Source organism: Opisthorchis viverrini (assembly GCF_000715545.1).
Source record: "Opisthorchis viverrini unplaced genomic scaffold opera_v5_334, whole genome shotgun sequence".
NCBI lineage: Eukaryota > Metazoa > Platyhelminthes > Trematoda > Opisthorchiida > Opisthorchiidae > Opisthorchis > Opisthorchis viverrini.
Window position 1 is genome coordinate 396,322 of NW_008751986.1, and position 23,720 is coordinate 420,041.

At 44.2% G+C, this 23,720-nt stretch overlaps 1 protein-coding gene across 1 annotated transcript; it reads left to right on the forward strand.

The window, feature by feature from the left end:
- Window positions 1-228: 228 nt before the first annotated feature.
- T265_10052 (hypothetical protein) lies at window positions 229-12,459 on the forward strand (the record flags this gene model as incomplete). The annotated part of the gene is made up of 6 exons (XM_009176306.1): window positions 229-394; window positions 6,819-6,913; window positions 7,671-8,036; window positions 9,082-9,361; window positions 12,172-12,393; window positions 12,422-12,459. The coding sequence occupies 6 exons, from the start codon at window positions 229-231 to the stop codon at window positions 12,457-12,459; spliced, it is 1,167 nt and encodes a 388-aa protein (XP_009174570.1).
- Between the last annotated feature and the right edge of the window lie 11,261 nt (window positions 12,460-23,720).

Sequence of the window (23,720 nt, forward strand, 5' to 3'; positions counted from 1 at the left end):
TCCCAGTTTTTCGTATTTCAGTGAATTATCCCCTTCAGGGCTATCTATTTTTCTGGTGACCAGTTGATACTCTGATTTTCTTATTTACTCCATGTTACTTATTTGAGTAGTATTGCCTTTTATTTTTTAGAGCGTAATTCACTTGCTCCCAACACGGGCAGATATAGAACACTGCTATCCAATAGCGAGGGACAAAAGAAGCGTGGCTTAGACATATCGGCGGACAGAATGAAGGGAACGGCCAATACGAACGGACATGTAGATTCTCCAATGGTCAATGGGAAGCAGTCTACCGTAGGCCGCCCCCGTAAGCAACGCACCCTCGAGTCTGATGTCACCGAGATAGCCATTCAGCCAAAAGAACGTCAGTCTGTGATTCCCACGCCTATTATAAGTAAGTACTGAGCACCGTATTTCATGCATCACGTTCTTGAACTGCTAGGCCTTGGACTCCGTAAGCACATCAACTAGTTCTGTTCGTTTTCGGATGCTTGATAAATTCGTCGGCTAGCGCGAGGTCTCCCAACTGTCCGATTTTATTTGTTTTTCCCTTAAATTTGGGTGGCCCTCCGAATTCTACTGCACCACTCCATAGTAGTAGAGATTTTTGCTGGGACAGAAGCGACTTTATTTATTCAGAATGGCTGGGTGAGATCAAGCTTCACACATCTGAATAGCATTCCTTCCTAAGGCGAGTTGGACGTCTCCTAGGAAAACACCAGTTAATTGCTGAGGTTATTGGTGCTCAGTGCTTATCGTAGTTTCCTTGAACTTTTCATCATCCTATAAAATTCGTCGTTATTTCCCAGAAAGGCACATTATGGTGTTTTTAATGGGATTTCTTTTCAAAATTCCTAAGCTGACAGGAATCTTACACCACGGTATTCCCACTTCGAAAAAACCAAACAAATTCGGTCATATCACTTAGGTACTCGTATATCAGAGGGACCATATTTAATGACACTTGTAGGATGACTTACCTCTTGTGGATCATGTACGCTGCTATATGTATGTACATCCAACAAAGAAATAATCGCGGGTGTCTACTCGATACGATAGACAGTTTGGGTATCCATAAAAATGTAATAAGCCACCGAGGTTTGCGAAGTACTTACTACAATGAAATGTGTGGCTTTTCCGTTACTTCGCTTATCTTTAATTATCTATAAGCTTGTTGCCGAAAAAACAGTCAGACAGCACATGAACACAGTGCCGCTAACCGACCCAGTGCAAGACACAGCACCGTCGTGGTTTCCGCATTTGAGCGCAGAAAACTGCATTAGTTGCGGTTTGAGAAAAAAATTGCGAAATAACGTCCCTTGTTTAATTCTTGAAGAAGAGCTAAAGAACATCGTTTTACTTCTGCGTCAGTTTCTGCGCACTAATTCTTTATGTAGGTTATTGGTAAAGCAGCCCATCACTTCAGACATCTGGAATATGCTGGCGAAATCGAACTAATTGATTATGCTGTTGTTTTTGAGTTCATGACAAGGAGACTACCACCCAAGATCCCAATCAATTTTGTATTGAGTTATCATCGGTAGGGAAAAACGTTTGAAACTCGTCGCCTTGAGCAAACCCGTCCACAGTTATTCCACCGGCGAGGGCTTTCAATCATTTTAAGGCGCGGTCGATAAAAAAATCAGCATCATCGACAATTTGTGAAATAGTGAACGGAGGAATGGAGTGCTAAAACCCTGATTCTAGTAAAACTCAGTAGATTAATTTTGAGCTTGGGAAATACAGGTCAGCTTCACAGAACCTACCTTCAACGGGACGTTCATTCATTATGAAAGCAAAATTTTTCCATGCTTCTTTTAATTAAAACAACTTCATAAGTTCAACTGATTTTATTAGGGTTAGACTGCAGTCATTGACGTGATTCTCCACAGTTAATAGGAGGTGCTGCGGAAGTTTTTTATGATAATGAAGCTTACGATTTTGTATAATACTGACAACCTTGAAATGATGCTGGGACAGGCAGACATAGAACGGTGTGGTGTGCAGTTGTCCGGAGTTGGCATAACATTTCGTTTTGGGGCTCAGAGTTTGTTATTAGATTGATGGACTAAGTGAGCGGACGTCATCCACTCGTTCCTGATGTCCCTGTATCCAGTGCCAGTGTGTCCTATTACACTAACTCCCTGAAAACGCCTTGACTTTTGGCCGATATCAACTTTTATTTTCCACATTGTAAACTCACCAACACTGCTGCGTTGTCTTCGGGATGTTTATTGCTAGCCTTTTCCTGTCTTTTCATTGCAAGTGAAGTTGTTCATTGATCAACGCTCCTTCTCTCCTCAGGTTTGATGTTGCGTTCTTTTCGCCACGTCTGCAGCCACTCATTTGACATACGGCATCTGTAACCCAAATTTATTGGAAAGTATGATGAATTTCTGCTTAATTGGTTAGCTTTTGAGGGTTAAGCGTTTTGCTTGTCTCAAAAATCAGTCTCTCAACTTGACTGTTCTGAATGTTGTAGTTGCACCGCCCTTCCACGTTTTCACTGAAACCCCGATCATTTGGAGTTTCTGTACGATAAAATGAATTTAGGCTTGTCCAACCAGTGGCCCTTTCTTCATCTAGCTTTCTTGCGCAGTTTCAGCTGTCTCTAAACTGGGTGCTTTCTCCCCCCCCCCGCATCCAACATTTGCCAGGACAATTTACAGCACTAGAAATTCAAAGCTGGGAGGGGACCTTATCATATGTAGTCTGACCACTGTTCTTCTTCGGCATTTAACTGGTTGATTTACAAAAATCATGTGGACGCAGTTTACACTGGCGGGAACACCAATTAACGATTATTAATGTTTCTGAAATCCGCTCATCAGGTTAGCACATATCCAGTGGTCAAAATAATGATTGTGACGAAGAAGAGCAGTTACTATTGGCCGGGTGATTAAAAACGGGGTACAGCATAAACAGCTCTTTGGTAAAAATAATCTCATCTACTTGGACAGAGTGGCCTTAAGACCTATTGTTCGGGTGGTTCTGATAGCATGTTACATGACCAACGTAGATTCAAATTTAGTTCGATTTTCCTGTGACAGTGTAGCGCCGACTCATATGGGCTTATTGTGTCTTCTTCGATGGTTGCCAAGCCATGTCCTTAGTTCCATTTTGGGCTTTCTGTAGACGACTTGAAACGGCTCGCTTGGATATGTTTAGTGTCAGTTATACCTGATGTGGCTAAAGTTTTGAATATTTGTTATTGAGGCTGGTAATGTATTTCCTGCCGGTTTACTGTTTCATGCACCCAGAATATTTGGCCCTAAAAAAGAACTGAAAAAAATACATGACCATATTTTAAGTGTGCATCTTGTTTGAGCTTTAACTTGTGATATAATGGTAAACAATGATCGCTGTACTGCTGCTGAGAAAGATCTTTGTGAAAATTTGAAGATGCAACGCTTGGCTGTGTACCAACGGTTTGCTTTTGGGATCTTAACAACATCGTCACAGTTGATTCACCTTGAGTCATTCCTAGTTATTAATCCGTTCGGGGTTTCGTTAGCTATTAGCACGTTAGCGACGCGCCTCATTTCAATGTATAATATAACATGAAAGCAGACCCGTCTGACCCGGTTCTTTAAGGTTTCTATCAACCTCAATGGCAGAAATCTACTAAAGTTTGTGTGCTGCTCTGCCTAAGTGAGCTTCACAAAGTCGGCTCACGTGTATCGTCCACTATCGTGATGCGGTATCATAACAACCGTGCGTGTTGCCACGACCATGACCGGCGAGTGGTTCTCACTGGTAATTAGACGGAATCAGTCGAAATATAAGCCCATCGGGTCAACACAAACAAATGATTTGAAACATTACCTGCGAGATCCTGCCTTGCTTGTGGCCGAGGAGATAATCTTGGGAATTACAGGGACACACCTATGCGCACTGCTTGCTCGCTCCCATCTGCACCTGTTTGAGATTTGGTCGGATCATGATTCAGCTGCGATAGGAAAAACTGTCATGCTCCTTACCATCTACTGCATGCCTGCCGATTAATCCAGATAAGTAAGGACTCATTGTTTTTCTTCCATTCGCTGAAAATTAGCTAAAGCCACTTGATTTTCGCCAGCCGATAATTCACATTCGCACATGGAGAGGAGAGCCGTAGCGAACTAGGTACACAGATACTGTAGTAAAACAAGTGTAGGAACTTCTCACCTTCGTATGGTTAATCCAGGATAGTATAAGTGATTCGTTTGGACTCGCGTGTTGACGGCAGCGTCGCGGCGACCGTAATTTGTTTCTGGTTATGTCTTTATTTTTCCGGTAGTGCAACGTTACGATCTCATGAGTACAGTTAAGCCACATTTTACTCGCAAGTGTTCACGAGGTCTCTTTAACGAAAAAAATCACCGTTCTTGTTCACTCTCGTTGCAGCGGGAAGGTAGTGTAATTTGGCTCTGCCTGAAAAGCCAAGAGGTGATTTACACTTTTAATCTTGTCTAAACAGACTACCCAAACTGCGTGCGTTGCATGCAGATCGAATACTGCTTCTGGGTTCTGAATCTGTGGACAGTGACCTCATCTGACAACTAAACCTGTCATAGTTCATGCCTTCTCCATTCCGCTACTGTAAGCGACACTCATCAGGCTTTGGATAAGGCCGCGTGGGTACAGTCACTTCCCACCACCAAGTCGTAATGTTTTACCTGCACAATCTCCAGTAAAAAGTTTTGGCTTATTATCTCATCTAATGTATTTCTTGCTGAATCATATCACTTGTCACGCACCATTTTTATCACCGTCACTGTCGTTCTTTAGGTAAGGTTGACTGGCAAACAAGTGTCGCTTGCCTCTTGTGTGAGATGACAACTGAAATTTTAGTGGTATAGCTAACTTGCAAAATTTCATTTCAAATAAAGTAGCCGTCCAAGAAGTCCTTTTATTCCTGCTTAGGTAGAGATACTGAATAATCACAGAAAACTACTCTAGTGACAGGTAGCGTGTTAGAATGGTGACTGCAGTAGCCAGCGATATTTTTTAGTTTGTGTAATCACCCATCTGTTTTTACTGGTATAAACAGCGTTAGCTTCCAACTGATTCATCCGCGACTACGATTAGCAATTCGTGCCACGATGGACGGCGTTCATTGGGATTTGAGTTCGAACCATCTTACTACTTTCCACGAGTAGTCTTAGTTTAAGTTTAAAAATCTCGTCGTGATGTAGACTGAGAAAATTCGCCCTTCTCAAGCCGTCTTCATTTCTTTCCCCGGTCGACGGATGGTGAGTGATCGGAGCATGTGTCGTCTGTGAATGACGAGACTTACCTTGGTTGTGGTCTGTTAACTATGAGGAGTTCGTTTTTTGTCCTACCCTGCCTAATGTCAAATGACTGGTGATTCATTTTTACACCTTATTGCTAAACTACTATTATAGTGTGTAAAAATATATGATATATTCTATCCGGCCAAATTAACATTTGCCAGCAATTCTTGGTTGCTTTTCCTCTTTTTCGCAAAACTCTCGACCTGACGCTCCCCTGAGAGTTTCATGAGAGGAAATCAGTGCCCATATCTCGTAACGGATTCGCGCTGCCGTTTGCGATTTGAAAATGCCAATTAGTTGAATAGTGACGATATGGTGGATGTACAAGTGTTCTCTAAACTAGTTCGCCCCTAGATAGGTATCATGTAGAAACAAAGATCGAGGGGCTAGTGGAATTCTCTCTTACAGCATCCATCATGGGGAATCAAGAGGACGGTTTTTAACTTCGATATTACTGTCCGATATTAGTTAAAACGTTCATCATAACCTTAAAGAAACATTTCTACTACGCACTTTTCGCTGTTGTGCTATGATACTCCCGTTCGACTCGCTCGAATCCCACCTCCCCCGGGTGGAGAACAATGACAAAAACAGAGGGCAATTTCCCTCTTGTTATTAACCTTAGGTTCTAAAGCATGGTGTGGTGCATAAAGAAATACAGCCACCTTGTGCTTCATATGTTTCTATCATTTTCTGTGGATTCCTACGCCCACAAGGATTGGTTATGAAAGTTCATGCGCGTGAACTTAGGGTAGTGTGACACATAACAAATGTGTTTATGAAGGATGCTGCATCTAACTATCGCCTGTTTTCAGGTGACCATTTGCAACAACTACTTATATTCTTCGTTTCCAGCCCAGTTTTACAGTTGCCGTTGCAACTTTCTGGCAACCGGCTAAACAACCTATATACTTAATATGCCATCACAAATGTTACTAGTCTAACTTCAAAAAAATAATGGGGACTGATTTTATTCTGTAGTGAAAACATATTGACACTCAGAAACTCGGGACTTGCATATCGCAGTAATGGACATTTTGGTAACATTTGTATAAATTCCTCGTCTGCCCCATTAGAGCTCATCTCCTGGTGGATTATAATGGTCACCATAGAATGATCTGAGAGAGCTGTTCTCTATTTACTGGAAAAGCAATATGAATAGGGAGTGAGTTGCACCGGGCTTGCTGAAACAACTGCTTTTTCTTTCTAAAATTGAGAAGCTCCGATTGAAGACGCGTTTCAGTGCACTTGAATGTTTTCTGATTGACAACCTGACAATGCACACACTCGTTCTATAATCTGCAACACTATGGCAACCACAGTTCTGAAGTAGTCGATTTTGGTCAGTCTGATTAAACATCTCTTATGGATAGTGACATGGAAGTGACATTCCAGTTTTTTAGCTGCAAGTTATAGGTTAAATCTATCCTCAAATCATCTCGACTGGAAACGAATACGGCTATAAATAAACGCTATGCCTTTCAGCTAGGTATTTTATTTGGCCTTGACATGCTCATGACAACGCGCACTATCTTCTTACAGGATCTGGTCCGTTCGATTGGCCAAGCTACCTCAAAGAAATCGGTGCGTCCAGTGTACCGACCTCACACTTCATCCATGTTCCTCTGGAAATCCAAGTAGGTAGCTTTGATTTTGTATTTTACATCTGTATTCTTGCATACTATTCCTGAATTCCCACGGAAAATTCAAGCTTCAACACATCTAAAATTAAAACTCGCGAAAATTTCATTCCGGGGCTTCCAGCTCCAAGATACGATCATCTGTTTTTTCAAATACCCTCTTAGTATTTCTCACCATTTCATTCAACAGCCCCATTTTACAGTTGTTCCTAGTGATTTTTGATACCATGTAAAATTATTTGACCATTCCACACTATTTCGGTGATCGTTCAGCCGTAACGCCCTTTCAGCAACTAGCTTTTATGCCACCCTAAGAAGGCATAAGGAATGGGATGCAGCTAGACTGCTCTTTCTCATGATCACATAGCGGCCATCTCTTCGGCATAGATGAAGTCACCCTGAGAATGCCCACACTACTAGGGGGGTGTGTACACCTACCGGATGCACGATACCACCTACATCGGAATTTTGTTTTGTAGTTTATCCTGTGACTGGACGTTACAGTAGTTTTGTAAATGTCTTTCATATCTGCATCTACGAATGTTCAGCAGTTCTTAGGTTCGACTCGTATATGATTTACTATTCGCACGGACGTCAACTACGCCTTTTTAAAGGGCTGTTTAGATGTCAAACCGTCCTAGATGCTTACCAAATAAGCTGACGCTCTTGGTAATCGATTATTACATCATTTTATTCAGTGTATTGCTTTTTGCGTGTGGTGTACCCAATGGGGTTTGGTTTCTTCCCGCCACAGAATGACTGCATTTCTCCTAGACTTGGAGCCAATACACCTCTCACCAGTAGCTTCAAGTGTGATCAATGCATGGAGGGAATTGATCCGCACCATGAGAGCCTATTCTGTGCGTTCAAGATTGTTGAAGTGGTGGGAAGGCGCCTTCGACTGCGATTTCTTGGATACCCTGAAAAATACGACTTTTGGACAACTGTGGACTCACCATTTTTGTTCCCCGTGGGATGGTGTGCTCACAACAAACGTCGACTCCAACCACCTAAGGGTTATTCGGATCGTGAGCAACTTACCTTCGATTGGGATGCATTTTTGACCAAAGAGGGTTATACTGCCGTTCCACGACACTTGTTTCGGGTGTCTTGGGATTGCGTGAGTTTATGCTGTTCGATATTCGAACAGAACATTTAGAGTTTTGTCCCTTTCACATACATAACTTATGGGGTCTGATCTACTGACGTCGTTTGTCCGGATAAAAACAACCCTTTTGCTGAATTATCATTCCCTTCGGCACATTTTAAACGCAGCCTTTTCTGGCCCGGATGTTATGTCTCGCTCGTTCTTGATCAAAATTATGCGACTGTCGAAATTGGCAGAAGTTTACAAAGATAGCAGTCTGGTGGCCTGGTGTTGATTATCCGAGGAGCAGCGCAGTAGTTCTACGGCGTACAGGGCATCACGAATAGAATTTCGCATGATTTTTTTGTACGGCAAATTACTCGCGCGAATGTCTAGAGCCGTTGACTACTAGCTTCAGAAGAAAACTAGCTCACACAGCACCGTTCATTGTGGAAAAGCTATACAGCCTGCACAATTATGTTGTGATGAGTCGAAGCTACTTAAAATTCAGGTTGATTCCTAAACAACGTAGCGCACTGACTAATTTTTGTCTCGAGGTGCATGGTTACGCTTTATGTAAGTAAGGGTTCTATTAGTTCATTCGTACTAAAGCAATGAAGTATTTTCAGCTTCACTTTTCAGTTATAGCTGACTGTTTTTCGATTACATGACCGGCTGTGTGATTCTAAGTAAGGTCATTGGTCAATCATTCGTTTGAGTGTCAAGGGAAAAACGTGTTTTTATTGATGCTTCTCTGAGACATTATTTGTCACCCTTTTTTACTGGTTTCCAAAAATTCACTCCATTTTTCATGGATCCCCTTGGCTACGAAAGCCCTAATATCTCTACTCATGATTTCAAAGCTTTACTGAGGTGCTTTTATATAGTTTATGTTGTTCCATTCTACTTGTGCCACGGTGTGACTTCAGCCAAACACATCATCACCTTAAAAACATACTGACTTATTCCAAGCGACAGGGTGTTTCTGAGATCTGTCACTGTTCTGCCATAAGTAGTCACTTACATTGGCCTTGTGAATTATCAACGCCTAGATTTCATTTCTCTCTGTTTGTTCTAGCCCACAAACGAGTTGCCCCCTCACATGTTTCGTATTGGACATAAACTGGAAGCCGTCGACAAACGCAACCCTGGAATCGCATGCGTGGCAACCGTGAAGGATAATATTGGTGACTACATATTAATTCATTTCGATGGATGGGATTCCGGATTCGATCAATGGGCTCATATAACCTCCGAACTTTTACATCCTGTTGGCTATTGTGAAGAAAAGGAACTAGTTCTATCCATTCCAAGTGGTGAGTACTCCTTGGCTGACACCAGCTTTCCGTTTGCGATCAGTAAATTAGTACATCTAGAGTAATCTGTCAAGTGGTTCAAGAATTGCCGCTGCTGGTTAGCAGGTTCTATCCCAGCTATGGGGGTTGAAAGCATCATCACAAGAACCTTTGAATGAAATACTTTGAAGAGCTACCGGTGAACCCTTCATACCTTTTGCTCGATACGGTGACGCTCAAGGTGGCGGAGGGCTGCCACTCATCTATTTATTCCGAAAGGATACCGGCGAAGGATAGCGGTACTTTGTCCGCCTTTCATGCAATGGGATAACAGGGGTTAGTCGTACTTTATCTAGAAATAACTGACAAGCTATCTGAGGAGTAAATTCGTCGCTGAATCAGTTTGATGGTACCACTGGATGTTTTCATCTGGGCTTTGAATGTTTATACGAGGCAGGTTGGCGAAGCCTCACAAATTTAAGGTTTAATACCAAGCGATTTTTTATGGTTTTTGCCCACTCTTCTGGTCAGTCTCCACAAAATTCTGCTGCTTCTCAGCGGTTTTTGTGCAGTTGTTACTAACATCGGGTTGACGGACGAAAAAATCCCATACTTAGGAATAAAGCTACTTGCTTATTGAAGTGTAATGCATATGTTGCAGCGTTCTATTGTCAGGTTAGATGTAGCACCCCAAAAAGGCCGTGGAGGCAGCGTCAGGCTGGACGTCAGTGTCTGTCAGGTTGTTAAGATCAGTATAGGGAGATCGAATCGCCTTGTTAGCTTTTGGTCACATCTGTACTTGTTTTCGACCATTCTACTGGTCTTGGAATGTCACCACAGGAAGATGATATTTAAGAAAAGGAAAGTATCTATCCATCCATCGTTTGATCCTAGAAGCCTCACTATCCGTTACGTTCGAAAGTGGTGGGATGTTTGGAATGGCTTATGGGAGTCCAACATACCATCTGCAATCAAGGAGAAGATGGTGCACCTTGTGAAAAACGGAGCCAGACGGATTGGGTTGGGGTGGAGTTTGGAACAAGTGCATAAAGTCACCATCATCTTCCTGTCGAAGATGTGAGTATCACCTTCTCAAGTTAGCCCGCAATTTGCTTTCACGTGTCCGACGGCGGTACAAGCGATTTTAGGGGTTTGGAGAATAGTCTTCCGCTTGCAACAGAAAGCGAGGAGGGCTGTTGGCACTCAACCAAAGAATAATGTATCGTGAAAATTATGGTACCTCCAGTAAGGTTTTCTTACAATTTTCTGCTTAAGATGACAATATAGCGGTGTGAATGTCCTTCGCCCCAATAGTTTCCGGTATAAGCTTGCAGAAAATGCTAAATGTGTAACGCTGGAATTTACAACCTCTCCAAAGGGATTAGTTGTCTGAAGGGGACCAGTTATCTTGTGTTCATGTGTATCTTCTGGTTTGATACCACAACCTTGCAGTTGTTTCACTAATGCTACACCATGATCTCCTAAAATAAATTACCAACAGGCCAACTTTACACTTGATGGGTTTGACAGGACGTCTCTGCCATAGAATGGATCCCCAAATGGCAAACGTTCCAGGCTAGCGGACCGAACATTTTGGTACCTAATTTGTTTCTCACGGGGGACCAAAGTCAGGACCGAGTGGTTTGCTGCGCTCGTTTATGAGGAGACACGTTTCAAATGGTTCTGCTTCGGAGAAGCCAGTGAGCTGAAGATCTAGATTGATTTCTGTGGCTTAAGATTCCAATGAAAATGTGGTAGTATTTGTAGTAGAAATCGACAGAGAGACGTTTTTCATATCGTTCTTATCATATGAAGACTTGGTTTAGTAAGCACAATAGCGTTGTTTCGTAGGCACGAAGTAGACCGCTCTACGTCTGTGTTGTTAAGCGAAAGAACCTAATATGTCATACTTTGTTTGATTACATCTGACTTCTTCCGAACGGCGTGTATTAGGTGCCCGGTTCTTACGGTCAACGAATGCGGCAGATGACTAACTTGTGATGTGACTTATGCTGTCAGTGAATTTTTAAAACCCATCGCTTGACATACACACACAGAGGTAATAGCAGTAGGTTGGCAACATTGGTAATATTACACATTCTTTCAGAAAGATGTCCATCAGAAAGATAGAGGGGGCGGTATAGAAATGAGCATAATTCCTGTCCTTGAACAGTCTATCCACCTTCTCGGTGGATAGACTTTCTACAAATACACTCATTTGCATGTCAATCTGGTATTCACGGGAGACTCAACTGTCGAATAGTTTTCAGCAACGTTGTGAGTGATTTCCTTCATAAATGACTTTTCTTTTCTGATAGGGGGATTACTGTGCATGTTTTTCAACGTATAACCTGGCCATGAGTGGACCAAGAGTCTACTTAGGTATCGTCATTATTAACTATCTCCCTTGAATCCGTACTTGCTCAGCTCATACGAGGCGAATGCAACATCAACTATGCATTCATGCTTGTTGTAATACACTGCGTTCTATTTCAGAATGGAGTACACGCCCCACAGGATTTACTTGGAAGCAATACTTGAAAGAAACTAATTCCAAGCCCGTCCCTAAAGAGGCATTTGAAAAGGTAATTTTTATTCCAGTGCACCATATTTTCCCTAAAACTTAGTCGGCTAGGCTAGTATAGTGAATTCTTTGAGTCTTCCTCAACCCCAGTTTAAGATTGAATGCTTATTACCGTAGGTCTTCTCAAGATTATAATACAGGTCGTTGTGACACAACGAGCATATTAAGTATCGATGGTGGTATTTTCGCACGTTCTATCTTTTCTGTCTTGATTCCACATTTTTGCTTTCTCCCTCTCATCCATCTTCTCGCGCTTATATGTAGCGTCCTAAATCAAGACAATCGTCAGATCAGCTACAGGCGGGGCAGCGCTGCGAAGCAGTTGATAAGCGATGCCCTCAACTAATCCGGGTTGCCAATATTGTCGCCAACACTCCTCAGGGTTTTCTCACGATCGGTTATGACGGCTGGGCGGAGAAGTACAATGTGTGTCTGGAGGCAAGCTCTCCCGATCTATTTCCTGCTGGTTACTGTCAGGCAACTGGCCACCCGCTACAACCACCACCTGGGTGTAAGTTCGGCAGGTTTGCCTTTTTTAGATTCTCCTACATCAGCTAATCGTCTTATTCATATTTAACGGAGATGATAGGTCTTGTACATTAGCCTCTATGCTTGAACTGAATTTATGCTCGTCAAATACCCAATGGGTTTCGGTAATTTTTTGGTGCGAAAAAACTGGCACATCCAATGCATGCGTAGTGTACAATGATGCTTTTCGTGCTGTCTTGCCTCATGGATCAGAAAAGCAACCCCTGCATTCAGATCTTCGACGAATTTCTGTGTTTGCCCATTGGTGCCTCCGGATCTAGTTGCAACAATGAATCAGTAATGCTGAGATATACCACATGGTTTTTTGGAAAGGTAACCCTCAAGGTGGTTACGCTCCACACACAGATTGTGCCGTTTAAGACATGCACTACATAGGCCTCGTATTCCTCTCTACGCCCAGCCCGTTAGCGGACGGATACGATCAGGGTGACCGTCCATGACTTCACAGCGAAGCATGAAGGTCCTTAACCGTCAGTTAATCCACGTTGGTAACTGCTGTGTTTCCGGATGGAGACTCTGGACCAGAGAAAACACGGGTTATGTCACGGCTAATTGCGGTGCTGCACCGAAACTCCCGTCTTTGCTGCGTAGATCCCTTACTTTTAGTACCAGTTAACGCCAATGAACTAATTAGGCCATCGCTTGCAACCTGTGGCTCTGTCTTTTTGCTTATCCTCTATACCACCTAGAACTACTGTACTACGTAGATCATTTCTGAGCTGGAAACTGAAGTTGAACTGAACTGAACTGCACCTGGTACAACTTGGTCTGTTGATCTCATGTTAAGCTAAGTCAAAGTTACGGAAAAACGGGAGATCAGACACATCAATATTTTATCGGCAAAGCCATTTCTGCTATCGCATGATAACAACCAATCGACAAGCAAAGAGCAAGGATTGTTTTTGCAAATCGTCTGTCGTTTTGGTTGTCCCCAAAAGACATGTAACTTGAAGCGAAGACACCCAGGCTAATGCGGCTAACAAGAGGATGGATAAAGTTCCGTGGAAAAATAATGCGATAACTCAGTCCAAGCAAGCTCAATAAAAGGTTTTCAGTGTAAAGCCAGGTTGAAGAATCTTTACAAGAATCGTATTAACCGTGGGTAGATGTTTGTAACTTGCCGATAGGTGAGTGTATTATGATGCCTGAGAAGTATACGTAACAAATTGTTGTGACAGTGAGCTTGGAAGGATTGCTTGTCCACTTCATAATGTATTGGAGATTGCGCCTAATAATGCCTGGATATGTTTGAGCAAATCAGCAGGTCAGTTGAAAGGTCCTCGTATTCAATCTTGTTGAGTCAGTATGCGATCTATATTCTGTACCGATTATGACCTTGAATGGACACAATCTGCTTCCTCTGTTCTCCCGATGGTGAAATCGGTATGAGTTGATTTTAGTGAAACTATTGATTGCTTGGAGCCTGCTTATCATCACACCAGAAATTTCTTTCGTTATTTACCTGGTCTGATAGTGATGTGCGCGGTACTCAGCATTTTTTCCGTCTACGTGTTTTGGGTGGCCGAGTGGATAAGATCGTCGATCTGCTCGTGGGTACCTTCAAGTTGGCTGCTGTGCACACAGGTTGCCTCAGAAATAAAGACAGAAAAAACAACCTACCCAACATAAGCTTTATTCAATGCAGCAATGCCGCAGAAGCCGCATAATGATGTTTTATACACTTAACTCACCAGAAGAATCGACGTCGTCTCGAAGAGACCAGACCTTACCGTGGTGTGACGATTTGCGCACCTCAGCGACCCATTAAGCTACGCTAAGGGGGGGAGGTCCCGGCGACACTAACAGAGTCTCTCGTACCAGATTGGTCAAATGGTTGGAGGTCTGACAAACAAACACAGTCTCCTGGTCCTCCAGGGTGGTGGTTGGAAAATGTGGCAACTTATTCCGTAGAAATGGAAATGTATTTTCTATTTCCCTCTAAAAACCGCTGCCTTGCGGTTAGGCTTTGGTTGAGGACCATTGTCCTCCTTCCTAGATGTGGGTGCCCTGACAGTATCCCAACCCACATACAACCTGTACTTCAGTGAAGCGTCGGTGTTCAACACTGATGTCATGCTGTCGATGATGATGATGGTGACGCCTATCCTGTTCGGTTGTTAATTGTGGTGAGAGATTCTCTGAAATTTCGAGGAAATTTCTTGCTTTCATCAAGCTGGAATACTTTGGATCAACCATTACTGCTATCAGTTAGGCTCAGTCATTCCATGAAAATTGACGGAAGACGTAGCATTGCGTGGATTATTGTAAATGGTCACTTGTGAGCGATTTAGAAGCAGTATGATGCATAACGAATAAACTGAGGTACACATTCAAAGGCGTGAATAATTGCTACAACGCCCTGCAGATGTACAATTTATAAAAACGGGGAAAATGAAAGGCTCACTTCACCAAATTCATGAAACTGCGAGTACCTTAATGGAAACGTTATCTAAAGTTGACTGGGAAATTATAGAATGAGTTCAAAAATATCCCCAGGTAACCCCAAATTTTTCCAAGTTTACTAGTACAACAGCATTAATGGAATGACGTATCTCCACAGTTTTAAGTTCCGCTTATCGTCGCTCCAACTAAAAGAATTGTGCACTCAGGATTGCTGGTTATGGGAACCATTTTTGGGAACCCTGTCTGTGAGGTAGGTTCTCCTGTGAACAGTATTACTTCTTCGCAGAATGTGTTGGGACCCCATATCGCTTAAAATATATGTTGACCTGTTGTTCCAGTGGAGGCTTATTAGTGCACAGGTTGTGTAATTGATAGTCATAATATAACTCAGAAGGTGTATGCACTAATAACAGTTTATACTATGGTAGATAGTAGTTTACAGTTACTGGCTGCTCCATGATAAACTACAGTGCGAACAAGGGAATAAATCAAAAGGTGACTTGTCGTTTGTGGATAACTTGTGAGAGTTCCTGGGTGAAATTCCGGACGCCGGGAATGTGTTTTCTCCGCAGTATGGCAGCTAGACCTGTTCAATGACTGTCCCTATGTACGCGCGCGAGCATGTTTGTTGACTGTGTCTTCCTATATATAGGAAGGTATGGCTTGTTCCGATGCGTACAAGACAGGAACTGACTTGTTATCGGTCAAGGTTGCGAGTGGGACAGGGTTTGTCATGTGATTTGTGTGCTTGCAGATCAGGCGCGTCGTGTGACCTAGTTAATACGGATGCACTAGACAAATTATGTGAAATTGGTTGAGGGAATGTCGTCTACGGGTTCTTTTAAGTGAAAACTGAGAGCCTTTTAAGTAGCCCCTGAAAACTATGTGTATTCAACCACTCTTGGATGAAGCAGAGGTCAATTATCCAACTTCCAGATGAGCTCTTTCGGGTCAAACTAGGTACGGACTTTGCTTTTGGGGCAGTTCGAACCGGCGATTTCGCACTTCGTCTTTGGCTGTCGGAATTTATGGTTTTGGCAAGCAAGATGGCTAAGAAACCGGTAGCATGTACAAATATTATCAGTCCTGAGTGCTAGGGCTTGACTACTAGAGCTGGCATTCGATCTTTGCTGTTCTGCGAAACATTCAGTTTTCTTCCTAGTATTCACAAAGGTTGTCACCGATAAGTTTCAGGTTCTTCAACAATTCCACTGCAATACATTATTGAATTATTCTGCCTTTCGGGGTGCCCTTGGTGCTGTCCATCCCATACGTACTCTAGTATAAAATGCCAGCCTAACTAACCATTTTTTCAGGTGTTTCAACTATCTTTAAGATCTTCGCTGCCACGTATGTAGTGAATCGAACGGGAATCGAAAGCCCATTCTGTGAATTATATCCCCACTGTTTTACTAACCAGAAAATAAGGAGATCCGTTGCTAAATGAATTAGCCGTAAATCAATAAGTAAAGTTGGGTTCCGTGTTCGTCTAAATTGATTTTTACCGTATTTCTAGCCACTACTGTTGTGAATTCGAATTCCATGGTGCGGTTGAGTCTGTGCTTGAAAGATTTGTGAATCAAAGCAGCGCAGACGACGTTAGACTACAAGAGACATAACTTGGGCCACGTATGGACTTCATAACACAAAACAGGAGGTGAGCAAAACTGGAGGATTCGTGCACTCTGGAATGAGTGAGGCATTCGTCTCATGATTGCAAGTCATGCTGATAGGATGCTGTCGTGGGAACGGGTAGATCCTACTGGTCCAAGAGAATCACTGCCCCCAGATTTCTAAGTGTTTATTGAGCTATGACATATTCTTCTAATCTAAACTAGCTGGTTCTCTGATCACCTCACATAAGTAGCGTCTTCGCAGTAATAATCCCCAACTAAACAAGGTTTTATACATCGGTCCCCGGGTCTCAATTGGGTCTCGGTTGAGAACAGATAATCAAATGAAAAAGTCGTATACTAAAATTAGAAGCAGAATATAGAACGACCGAGAGACCATAGGCCTTGGCAATGGCTGTCTTGGACCATGAATGTGGATTAGTTAACATCCGGCAAAAGTGTATGCATTTACTTCATGGAGCAGCAAATACTTCCGTCAAATTCTTTTTACGCCAATACCGTTTACAGAAAATGATTTTGAGATAATTCTTCCAATCAGATAGGCCTACTCGGATCCATTCTCAGAAGCAGTAAGACAGTTGTAGCATCATTGTGAATGTATTCATCGCTCGGCGGCTGATTCTACACACACCATGTATTCGCCCACAGGTTGGTGGTAATTTGTCGGAGTCAATCTCACGTAATCACCCGCAGCAACTAGCTGTCGATTCCCCGGGTCACTGAACCACAGAGTGCATATAGACTTGTTTCCTCTGTGAGCTCACCCACATGTAGACCCATATAGAGAAGACCACCATCAGGACCCTTTTACAATCACTAACAAATCTATTAAAATAGCTGGTAGACCTTCTCACGCCTACCTGCAGACAAAGACCAGTCAACCGTGCGATAGGCGTCACTCATTTCAAATTAAAGCTCGTAGCTTGTCAGTGACGGTTACCGACATTCTCAGTTCCTTGCACTAACTGTTTTCCTCATATTTTCTCAATCCCGAGGCATGCATCTCATATAGGGTTGTAATTCCAACGTAAGAAATCGTTCGTTTCTACTGTCCAACCACTACTTGTGAAACAACCTTGCATGAGTGAATCGAATTGCGAATTTTACTTTCTGCTGGACTCTGTGATCAGATGACGCCTTATGCTGACCTAACTGGCACACAGTAATCTGTCTTCAGATACCGAGACCAGTCGTGACAATGGGACAAACCTCGCTTTGTGGCAAACGTGGAAGCCAAGTTGCCCTACCTCGGTTAGCTATTGCAGTTGGTCTTGCTCACTCAAGAGACCTTCCGGAAATGAGTGTGAACTGGGGGGGGGGGGATAAGTGAGAGTTTGAATGTATGACTGCGGACGCTGCTAGCCTATCGGGCATAACATTTATTCATTCGGAACTGAGCACTCCAAGGTCCAGTACATATTCTACACAATTGCAGATGCTGGTCATTGACCAACCTATACCAACACGCAAGCTTTTGGTTCCGTGGAAAACAGCAAAGTTCATGGATGCGGATGAAAAATACGAATCATTTACCGTTATCTTAAACCCTGATCGGAGCCATCATACCGCGAGTCCTAAACATCTGGTTGGAGGACCTCATCAAGACCCAGTGGGCTGTCGACTTCAGTAAGGAAATGTTCGTGAATATCGCTCTGTTAACAGGAGGTCCGTCACCTTCTTACTATGCGGTTAATTTTCATACTTCCTAAGCAGAACATATGGATCTTCGTTTGGGATGCACTGGTGATATAAGTGAGATGTCCAGAACATTATGAACAATCGCTCTTGAAAAGGGTTGCACTCATTCGTGTGCTTGATGGGAGGGACTAGTATAGTCGCAAATAATGCGTCGAAAAGACGCCGTGTTTACTTAATTAACTACACCCATAATAACAAAAGCGATTTATAGCAAAGAAAGTGATCAGTTTCCCATAGTCTGTTTCCCATGTAGAGATATAGGGTCTTCATAAAGATGTGACGTATATAAGCGATTTATAGCAAAGAAAGTGATCAGTTTCCCATAGTCTGTTTCCCATGTAGAGATATAGGGTCTTCATAAAGATGGTGACGTATATATATATATATATATATCGCAGTAAAAATGACCACTTTTTCTTCCCCTATTTTTCCGAGAAGTAAACGCTTGTTCCATCGATTTTCGTTTGTTTCGTACTGAAGTCTATGCTGTCTCCGTCCACGCAGAATTCCGCTATTTCACGTAACCTATCTACCAAAGAGTATAGAAGTGGTGCAAAGGTCCAAACCTGAACACAGAATTAAGGCTTCGTAATGTAGTGATAACATCCAACTCCCCCTAACTTTAGCCAGCTAAATTCTCGCGAAACGAGTTTCTCCAGTCTGCAAGTTTAGAAGTCGCCAACCGTGTTAGACAATCAAAACGACCACATTTCCTATTTCCGACAAGTACTGCTCAAATCCATTGAGAGATTTTCGTTGCAACGAACAGGGTTTGTTTCCTTCATATTGTTGCAGCGTCATCAGGACACTGGTGACATAGAACTTGCAGTCAGCTGGTCAGCTAGTGACTGAAACGGTAATGCGCTAGGGAAGTTCAGAGAGAACTATTGAGAACAATTTATTTCTTTTCCCATTTCCTCTTTACAGATAGCATAGGTTGCTGCTGCAACGTACGTCGTCCTCTGAGTTGAATGGCCTCCCGCAACACGGGCCCTGGAGACAGTAAAAACGGTTGAACGAAATGTAAACTTTAAATGCTAATCAGAATAAGTGTTGGAGCATAAAGGGGCATCAGTTTTGGAGCTATAAAAACTGACTGGTGCCATATGAAGTGAAGAAGCTGAAGAATGAAGCAAAATCTTCAAAAGGACATATGGAATGTGAGAAACCCATAATGCTATTAGTCTGGTAGCTGTAACATCCAAAGTGTTCCCTGGTCTTATTCTCCGTAGGTCGACGGAGCAGAAAAAGACTAGAAGTCAAACTGGGTTTTACCCTGTCGGAGGGTGCATGAATTGGAAGACGGTCCTGGCACTGGTGGTCGTGGCAAATTGGGTATTGAACCTGTCACACGCGAAAGACCAATTATGGTTACCACACTGGACCAATTCTATCACGATATCGTATAACATGACCTGATGACCAGACTGCTTCTAACAGAGGATTAAACCATCCTGATCGGACAACAAAAGCAGCCGTTTCTGGTTCTGGGAGGTCTATAAATTTAGTGGGTTTTATTAGTCAACTTATGGGTGTTACGTCTTGATGTACGGTAATGCAACTCTGTATCGGTCCCTTGGCTTCCTTGCTCCGCCCACTATAGTATATCAAAACGCACGGTAGCTCTACACAGCCCTTTATGGAGACCAAGGAAAATCATTACAACTGTATTTATAGGGTAGTCACAGAGTGTTCCACAAGGTCGTGCCAGAATGTCCGTGAGGGGGCGAGAACCGTCGAGTCAAGGTGCTTGACTCGGATTGGCTGGCATTCTGACCAATCAGGGCATGCCTACGTCTGGCCCGTGTCCTGCACGTGACACATGCATCCAACTGATGTGATGTTCGGTTATTAGGGACGGCTGGCCCCCGAACACCTCCCCCTTGAGAGGGCTGTCCAACCGACTGCTGCTTTGGACTCCACTGTGATGACTCATGGAGGTTCTGTCGCACGTCGGTCCGTCCCTGGGGCTGCCAGCATGCTGATCTGGAATCCGGTACCCTCCACTTGGGAGGTATGTCACGGCTGTCCGGTTTCCAATGCGACGTGGTCCCCTCACCAGACCGCAGTCTGTTGCCTGAAGTTGGTTCACTTGACGCGGATGTGCTGATGTTCTTACGTGTGCCTCGTGTTTGACATCGTCGACCCTGCGTCCACCGTGGAGAGCATTCCTCATATATTTGAATCGGTGGCTGGTCTCTGTGTGACTGTTGTGGCGTCCCTTCTGCCGGCCCCACTTCCTTGACTTTCCGGATAGCAGTAGGACGATCCGCCTGAACCTGCGACTGTAAACTGAACGGTTCAGATCGCGGGTGAAACGTTGCGGGCTGCTGGGAGGGTTCACCAAATTGCACTGAGGTGAGAGGGCTACCGCTGCCGGACGCCAGAAGCTGAATAGTCGCTGTGTCGCGTATGCTCCATCTGGTCTCCGGTTTGGCTGCAACTGTAGCGACCACAAAATCGTCAGGACGTGATGTTCTCGTGAACGTATCGGGGCCGTTTGCAGTTGTTTCGTCACAAACGGCATTGAGGGGTTCATCCAACAGTTGAAGCTCATTAATCCAATCCAGGCCCAAGAGATCAAGGCCTGTGTAGTTCGTGAGGTAACAAGTGCCACTGAGATGAATTCCCTTGAACGTTACGGAACAGTTCAGCTTCCCGGTCAGTTTGAGGCTTCCACCAGATGCATTACGAACGATGCACTTTGTGGGTTCCACTGGTGGCCTTCCAATTTCGTTCCAGGTTCGTTTTGAAATCAGAGTGAGGTCAGAACCTGTATCCAGTTGGAGAGTAACTGGTGTGCCATTGATACATAATGTGACAAATTTACGTCGACCAGGTGATTTCATCCTGAATGTGGCGGTCACAGCCTCTGCCTGCGTCCTTTTGTCGGGTCGGTGTTTGCGCGAGCTCCTGAAGTTGTCTCTGCAGCATTCTTCTTTGTGACCCTTTCGACTGCACTTACTGCACCTGTGGTTCCGGTAGGGACAGTGGCGTGAATAGTGCCATTCTTCACAAAACCAACAGGGTGTGGGCGGTTTTCTTGGAGTTCGTTTTGAACTTGACTTCCTTTTGGAAGTTACTTTGCATACCATATCCGGCTGAGATAATTTGGAATGTCCAATCATGGCAGCATCAGCCTTGAGATTGATAAGATGCTGGCATTCGGTGGTAAGTTTCTGAAGCGTCAACTCTGGATCCTGTTCAATTCGATTCAGTAGCCGGGTCCGAATATCTGCATCGTGTGGTGATTGAAGACCAGCCACAAAGATGAGACACTTGAATTGATCCTCGGTCATGGAGCTGAGCTGAAAGCGCTCGCATTCTCTGTTGACCACACCGGCATATGTGATGAAATCCTCAGTATCCCTTTTGGTAATCTTGAGACACTGATAACGAATATTGAACAAGGAACTTTGTTCACCGAATATTTGGGCCAGAATTTTGACAGCATCTGCGAAACCAAGGTCACGAGGGAGTTTGGGGAGAATGAAATTTGTGAACCGATCGTGTTCAGCTGTCCCCAGTTTCCGCAGCAACAGACGAACTTTCCACGCATCATCAAACTGAGCAAAGTCGGTTTGAAACATGTCTTCATATTTCTTGAACCAACTTTCGAAAGTTCGTCCAGATTCAGCATCAAAATTGAATTCGGTAATTGAGCTGGCAGCAGCATCTGCGGAAGAAGACGGAGGCTCACCCTTTTTTATCGCATTCACCGACATACTGCGCATCAGAGATTCAACAAGCCTCAGTTGTGCTTCTTCGAACTGCTTCTGTTGTTGCTGTAAAATTAATTGGAGTTGCTCTGCCGAAATTGACATCGTGGGTTCGGGTTGTCGCCAGTTGTTATAACTTGCTGGACGGTAGTGCAACTCTGTGTCGGTCCCTTGGCTTCCTGCTCCACCCACTATGGTATAGCAAAAGGCACGGTAGCTGTACACAGCCCTTTATGGAGACAAAGGAAAATCAGTACAACTGTTTATATATAGGGTAGTCACAGAGTGTTCCACAAGGTCGTGCCAGAATGTCCGTGAGGGGGCGAGAACCGTCGAGTCAAGGTGCTTGACTCGGATTGGCTGGCATTCTGACCAATCAGGGCATGCCTACGTCTGGCCCGTGTCCTGCACGTGACACATGCATCCAACTGATGTGATGTTCGGTTATTAGGGACGGCTGGCCCCCGAACACCTCCCCCTTGAGAGGGCTGTCCAACCGACTGCTGCTTTGGACTCCACTGTGATGACTCATGGAGGTTCTGTCGCACGTCGGTCCGTCCCTGGGGCTGCCAGCATGCTGATCTGGAATCCGGTACCCTCCACTTGGGAGGTATGTCACGGCTGTCCGGTTTCCAATGCGACGTGGTCCCCTCACCAGACCGCAGTCTGTTGCCTGAAGTTGGTTCACTTGACGCGGATGTGCTGATGTTCTTACGTGTGCCTCGTGTTTGACATCGTCGACCCTGCGTCCACCGTGGAGAGCATTCCTCATATATTTGAATCGGTGGCTGGTCTCTGTGTGACTGTTGTGGCGTCCCTTCTGCCGGCCCCACTTCCTTGACTTTCCGGATAGCAGTAGAACGATCCGCCTGAACCTGCGACTGTAAACTGAACGGTTCAGACCGCGGGTGAAACGTTGCGGGCTGCTGGCAGGGTTCACCAAATTGCACTGAGGTGAGAGGGCTACCGCTGCCGGACGCCAGAAGCTGAATAGTCGCTGTGTCGCGTATGCTCCATCTGGTCTCCGGTTTGGCTGTAACTGTAGCGACCACAAAATCGTCAGGACGTGATGTTCTCGTGAACGTATCGGGGCCATTTGCAGTTGTTTCGTCACAAACGGCATTGAGGGGTTCATCCAACAGTTGAAGCTCATTAATCCAATCCAGGCCCAAGAGATCAAGGCCTGTGTAGTTCGTGAGGTAACAAGTGCCACTGAGATGAATTCCCTTGAACGTTACGGAACAGTTCAGCTTCCCGGTCAGTTTGAGGCTTCCACCAGATGCATTACGAACGATGCACTTTGTGGGTTCCACTGGTGGCCTTCCAATTTCGTTCCAGGTTCGTTTTGAAATCAGAGTGAGGTCAGAACCTGTATCCAGTTGGAGAGTAACTGGTGTGCCATTGATACATAATGTGACAAATTTACGTCGACCAGGTGATTTCATCCTGAATGTGGCGGTCACAGCCTCTGCCTGCGTCCTTTTGTCGGGTCGGTGTTTGCGCGAGCTCCTGAAGTTGTCTCTGCAGCATTCTTCTTTGTGACCCTTTCGACTGCACTTACTGCACCTGTGGTTCCGGTAGGGACAGTGGCGTGAATAGTGCCATTCTTCACAAAACCAACAGGGTGTGGGCGGTTTTCTTGGAGTTCGTTTTGAACTTGACTTCCTTTTGGAAGTTACTTTGCATACCATATCCGGCTGAGATAATTTGGAATGTCCAATCATGGCAGCATCAGCCTTGAGATTGATAAGATGCTGGCATTCGGTGGTAAGTTTCTGAAGCGTCAACTCTGGATCCTGTTCAATTCGATTCAGTAGCCGGGTCCGAATATCTGC